This window comes from Poeciliopsis prolifica, unplaced genomic scaffold, assembly GCF_027474105.1.
Source record: "Poeciliopsis prolifica strain line A6 unplaced genomic scaffold, Auburn_PproV2 SCAFFOLD003, whole genome shotgun sequence".
Taxonomy (NCBI): Eukaryota; Metazoa; Chordata; class Actinopteri; order Cyprinodontiformes; family Poeciliidae; genus Poeciliopsis; species Poeciliopsis prolifica.
Window position 1 is genome coordinate 7,724,814 of NW_026562378.1, and position 6,231 is coordinate 7,731,044.

Genomic DNA, 6,231 nt, shown 5'->3' on the forward strand with positions numbered 1-6,231 from the left:
AACATTTCTTAGAGTGACATCATTGCACTGCAACAGGACGTGGATTTATTTCAAGTCCTTTTCGCACATTATCCGTTTGCCGTGCTTGCACGAAACAATACTGACAAACAACAAACAAACAGTCATTTCTGTTGTTCCCATGTTCTCAAACACTAAATCCTTTAAGAAGCACGCATGTCCTATATGCCAGAAACTCATCGCACATTCAGCAGCCAGTGTCGGCTGTTGATGGGCTCCAGCTGCCCCCCCCTGACTGCAGCATGTGTGCGCATGGATGGATGGACGTTACATCACTTGTAGTGCGGCCAGACGCCAGCAGCAGCAGCAGCAGCATCCAGCAGCTCGGGAGGAAGGGTGCGAAGGAGGAGGAGGAGTAGTAGGAAGGGGGGACGACGCACAAACGCAGCTGGCCATATTGCACACCAGCTCCGCGCAAATCGGCTGCGTCACATCTAAGAAAACACGCACACGCAGCAAGGCTGGAACAAGAAAAGCCGAGCCATCCAGGGAGGAAGCGCACTGGTTCATAACGCGACTCGGCAGAGCTGGTGAGTGCTTGCATGCAGGAAAGAAAAGCATGTGGACGTTTATTCTTTTTTAAAAAAATGTAAATTATAACAAATCATGATGCAGTCAGTTTCCTCTCCTCTCGTGCGCTTTGGTTAATCTCCCACCTCCTGGCTCACAGAGCGCCTGACATCATGCAAATCGTTTCATCCATATGTTTCTCCATAAATTATCCCCAGAGCCACACACGCACACACACGCACGCGCACGCACACACACACACGCACGCACACACGGGGCGTCACTAACAACGACGCCTTCATTTTTAGCGTCACCAAGCGCTTATTTACACCCTTTTCTGTGCAGGGCAAAAATGGTGAAACTGGGGAACAATTTCGCCGAGAAAAGCAACGGGAAGGAGGCATCTGAGGATGGATTTGACACCATCCCTCTCATCACACCGCTAGATGCCAGCCAGCTGCAGTTCCCCCCATCCGATAAGGTGAGATTTCTGATTTCATTAGCTGATTTAAAGAACAACAACAAAAAAAATTCTATTAAAATTGAATATCCTTGCTTCCTCACGAGATCATTTAAAGCTGCTGCTGTGTGTGTGCGTGTGTGTGTGTGTGTGTGTGTGTTATAACCAGGTGGTTGTGAAGACAAAGGCAGAGTATGACGGTGAGAGCAAGAAGGGAAAGCTACGGTCCCCTAAAATTGCAGAGTTCTCAATAAGCATCATCGAGGGTGTCTCCGAGCGGCTCAAAGTAAGACCCATGATTCTCCTCCCTCATTTCCCAAATCCCTCACCCTCCCACAGCCTCATGTGTTGGAGGACGGTTCGTCTGTCCCCTCCTGCACGGGGCATCTGTCACTTTCCTCTGTCCACCTCAAGTTCCTCGGTTCAGGCACCCCCCCCCCCCTCTAAGCCCCACTCCTCTCAATGTCCTCATGTTGTATTGTGACACAGGGAGCCATAATGCATAATGATTCACTTAACCCCGCCCTGAGGCTCTCATTAATTCAGCTGCTGCCATGGAGATGGCCTCCACTTCTCTCCCACCTCCCCTTCCTCTATCTGCACCGTTCACACCTAATGATTCCTGCGTGTTATTTTAGTCTGGGAAAGAAACATGAGAAAACAGGTCGAGTTGGGCTGAACCTGCACAGGCGGTTGGGGGGTCTGCATACGGGGTTCCCTCCTTTGTCTCCACGTTCAGGATCAACAGGAGGACACCAGCTCTGCCAGGAACGTCGAGCTTCCTTTATGAAGGTTTGAGCCGCAGATATCTGGGAGAAGGAGAGACGCATCCCTGTCTCAGAGAACAGCAGGCCCTTTCATCGCAGACAGGCTCCTGTTGCTTCACTTTGTGTGCCGTCTGCTCCGCTTCGCAACCTTAGGATTTGATCAGACAGATAAAAGGCAGGAAACACTGAGCATCTGCATAGGATGTTCTGTTAGGGAAATAGAAAGAGAAAGAAAGAAAGAAAAAAAACATCCAACAATCCTGAAACCACCATTTGTTGGCTTCATTTTTTTTCTTTGCAAGCATGTAGCAGTATACGTAGCATGCCCGTTTATACTGGCTAATAAAAAATGGCTTAAACAGATATCTGGCACGAAAAGCACCATTTCTCCCACATCCTCTGCCATCCCGCTCTCCCTACTCTGAATCGCCAGTAGCTGTTGCGTAACTCTCCTGAGAATCGACAGTTCAGCCTCGCAGATGGCCACAAGAGCTTCATGCTGGTGGAATTACTACACACATTATTGTGCTGGAGCTCCAGCCGGTTTGTTACCAGTACAGTGAATTTCACATTTTGTCAAACGTCATGAAAAAAAGTGAAAGAGAAATCTGGCCCGGTTTTAAACTTTGTTTCATTTTTGGAGTCTGGATTTTGGTCTCGTCCAATCAGAGAGCACTCTGTTTCCCCTGCTGTGGATCATGCCACACTTTTCAGATTTTCATGCGACAATTAAAGCCATGTATTATTGTCAGGCACTCGTTTTCACTTCACTTACTAGTTCTGCTGTACTTTTTGCTGGTCTGTCACATAAAATCCCATGAACATACATCAGAATGTATGATTTTTCCATCAGTGTTTCATTAAACACTGCTTTCCTATTTAACCTTTCACATAAAAAAGAAGCATACAACTGGAAGTAGCACTGATTGAAAGGCCAAAGAAAATCATTTAAAATATTGACATCAGTTGTTAATATCTGTGGAGAAAATATGTTTATATATAAAAACATGCTTGACTGATATTTGTCCCGATGCAGCTGCTGCACCAGATCTGGTTTAGATGTGAAACAATACAACACAATGGCAATTAGTAGACGCAGGATAAAATATCACAGATTACAAATTCAAGAATTTCTACCAAACCTCTACTTAGTCTTTGTTCAACATATCAATTTTGGTGCGGATTTTGAAACATCTAAGTTTGCGTAAGAAATCGGAGTGTGGAAAAGAATGAAAGTTCAAAACAAGAAACGTGGAGGATCTCTTCTTCTGCTCAGACCAATTCTCACTAAAATTAATTTCTCGGCACAATAAATGTACTGACGACAATGATTTTAACAAAAGAACAAAAAAAAGACCTCTGATTTGTTAAGCAAGCACAATATTTGCTGGAATAACCCAAGTAAGTCATTTATGAGAGTATAAGTCCCTTAATAATTGTCATTTGGATCATTTCTAAAAGTTGGAATTCGTGCTGTTTTGTATAATGATTCAATTGATCAATCAAGCCACAGGTTGAAACTTTCCCTTTTTAAAAATGAGCAAACTGTGGGTGAGTCGGTTGCACTGACGGTCATTTCCTCTGAAAAGAAGAAACTAAAGAAATTTGTAAAAACAGGAACTAAAAGACGTTTTAAATGGAAAACAGGAATTAGCAAAGTTATAAAAAAGTGTATTTATAAAGTTTTTGTAACCTTTTTTACACTACAAGCTGCATTCACACAGGTCGGCACAAGGTTTCATTACTTGCAGCATTCACACCAGATGATATGTTTATTCCTCTGTTGCTCCGATTTCGTACGCGTCCTGCTCTTCACTGGTTCAAGTTACCATTATCTGCTCTCATGGGGGCGTTTCTATCGCCTTCAGGTGACCCTGCTGGTGATCTGCGCCCTGGCCTTCCTGGTGTGTGTGGGGTTCCTGGTCGTCTACAAGCTCTACCAGTACGACCAGCCGTGTCCTGACAGCTTCGTTTACGTGGTAAAAAGTTCACCACCTTCCTTCTGCGTAAATGCTTAATATCTGAACTCGAAGAGAACATTGTTGTTGAATTATAATTCAAAGTTGGTGTGGCAAGCCTTTTTGGTGGAGGCTGAGTTTTGCTTTGCAGCCTGGCAGAGGCTTTTTTTGTTTCACTAACATTGGCCTTTCCTCTCATGTATCTTTAGATAGTCGCAGTGATTCATAGCTTAATCTTTGCATATTCTGTTGCTTTTGATGTTTGTGTGCCCATCGTAACTCGACGTGTCGTGTTGCCTCCTCCCGGAGCAGCAAGGCCACTGCATGCCCACCGGGCTCTACGGCAACTACCCCCCCCAGGGCCCCGGGGGCCGCGGGCGCCTCTTCACCCTCATCAACCGCTACAACATGGCCAAGCAGACGATCACTCGGTCGGTTTCTCCGTGGGTGACCATCATGTCTGAGGAGAAGGTGACCGAGCAGGAGATGGAGACCGCCCAGAAGCTGGCCTAAAATCTCCCTGGGATCAGGTGGCCTCGCGCCTTTGCTGCAGAAAAAAAAATAAACGACTGCGCCATTCAAGCAAACCGTGAATCCTGTGGATGAAAAACAAAACAAACAAACAAACAAACAAAAACCCATATTATCTTCCCTGAGGTGCTATGCTGCCTTGTTGATGTAGTTTTGGTCATGTGGAAATCTGTGGAGGTTCAGAGCACGTCGTCAGCACGGCGAGGCTCGGTTTGGCGGATTCACGATTTGTTCGAATTGCATACGTCGCTTATTTATTGACGCGACGAAACGGAGTGGTTGACATCGAAGAAACACGCGCACCGTCTTTGTACATACACACCCATATGAAGAAACTCACTTTAGTACTGAGGTCGCGAGCCATTCTGCGTCTGCATCGCCTGTCCGAGCGCACATGCACGCACGACTCGACTCCAGCGGCGACCGGTTCGCTTCGGATCTCGTTTTTTGAGCACCGACGACAGCTTTTCACGCCTCCGTTCTGTTCTTCTCACGAACTTAGTGCCGGTTCTGTCCCCCTCTTTCTAGCCCCCCCATCGATTGTATCCGTGCAGAAACATTTTAATGTCATGATATTGTGAAACGTTAAGCCTTGACCTAAACAGAAATGTACCAGCAAAAGAAATATTTTAAACTGTGTTGTTTTGAGTCCTCTTATATGGACTTCTTAATGATTGTTCCCACTTTACATGGACAGCAGACGCTTTTCTTTGCTGGCTTATTGTGTACCTTAACTACTTGCTTTTCATAGCACAACTTTAATGCTGTTGTACTGAATGTTTTTTTTTAATATTATAGTTTTTACTTTTGCAAGTGAAGACACTGTATTGTGTGGCGCTTTGCTTTGATTAATGTCACCACAGTCGGCGGTTCGCAGCCGCCAGAAACTAGTTTTAGCCTGATGTAGTGGAACAATCTGAACCTAGTGGCTTGTCCTGTTGCCTTTCCTTTCTCCTCTCTGTATTTGCCATTTAACTCGAACCGTCCCGATAAATGTACCTTTTTTTTGTTTTCTTTCTTCCAAGCAATGTGATGACTACAATTAAAGTGCATTTGCCACATGAAAATGTTAAAACGAACAAACGAAATAAAGTGCTGTCATTTCAAGCTGACGCCTGGATGTTTAAAGATTAAAGAAACGACTGAAATCACTCTGGTGAAACATTTTCAGCTCAGCCGGTGTGTTTGAACTTGTCTCTTTAGTGGATCCGCGGAGGGATGTAATGAAATGTACGCCAGTGGTCTTTACTATTGTGTGTTGCTAGTAAGATAGTCTGCCATGGTCTTGTTTTTTTTAAGGGTATTGTATTGATTTCCGGCAGGGTTTAGGTCAGGATCAGTTCAGATGTCGCCCTGGTTTTATGCCGGGTTTGATGTTCAGGAAATTTGTCCTGATGGGACATCGAGTTTCACCAGCTCAGGTGTCGATTCGAGGTGAAGTTGAAGAGTTTTGAAGCTGGTCCCCCTTCCTGACTCAATGCAGCAACACTAGTAGAGCTTGATTAGGAGGAGAGAGTGTTGCAAAGTCAATGACTTCGTGCTGCTGGCTGGACATTGTGGATTCGACAGGTACACACGTTTTACTAATTTGTAATTAGAAAATGATTTCGATTTGTGTGACAGCCACAAGCGCTGACAGAGACACAGATGCCCAGCATGATGCACTGGTGATCCAGCATCTTCCAGTTTGATGCAAACAGAAATCTTAGCGATTCCTGGGTTATTTTCAACATCCTCAACTCTTTCCTTCCCATTTAAAGGTGACAGTTTGGGACTTTTCAGCAGGACAATGATCACAAACAGACGATTAAAAAAAAACAAAACTGTTTTTGAGATGGTTAAAGCAGGTCAACAGATATCTGGAACTGAACTTAACTCTGTGATCTGATAGTCTATAAATGTTTACAGATTAGCAAAATTAGCATGCCGCAACTCTCAACAGGTACTCCTTGTTAGCTGAGGAAACAGCGACACACGGTGGCTTTCT

The 6,231-nt window shown here is 44.8% G+C and overlaps 1 protein-coding gene across 1 annotated transcript; it reads left to right on the top strand.

Annotated features, from left to right (window-relative positions):
- Positions 1-301: 301 nt before the first annotated feature.
- Positions 302-5,351, top strand: LOC129358310 (neuronal vesicle trafficking-associated protein 1-like). Its single transcript, XM_055027251.1, has 5 exons — positions 302-548; positions 874-1,009; positions 1,158-1,274; positions 3,624-3,734; positions 4,026-5,351. Exons 2-5 carry the CDS (start codon positions 881-883, stop codon positions 4,224-4,226), a joined length of 558 nt encoding a protein of 185 aa, XP_054883226.1. The 5' UTR covers positions 302-548; positions 874-880; the 3' UTR covers positions 4,227-5,351.
- The last annotated feature ends 880 nt before the right edge of the window (positions 5,352-6,231 follow it).

Excerpts from the sequence above, each read along its gene's own strand:
- LOC129358310 (XM_055027251.1), top strand. The coding sequence starts at position 881 with ATGGTGAAACTGGGGAACAATTTCGCCGAGAAAAGCAACGGGAAGGAG. Across the intron at positions 1,010-1,157 it reads AGTTCCCCCCATCCGATAAG|GTGGTTGTGAAGACAAAGGC; the intron begins GTGAGATTTCTG and ends TGTTATAACCAG. Across the intron at positions 3,735-4,025 it reads CTGACAGCTTCGTTTACGTG|CAAGGCCACTGCATGCCCAC; the intron begins GTAAAAAGTTCA and ends CTCCCGGAGCAG.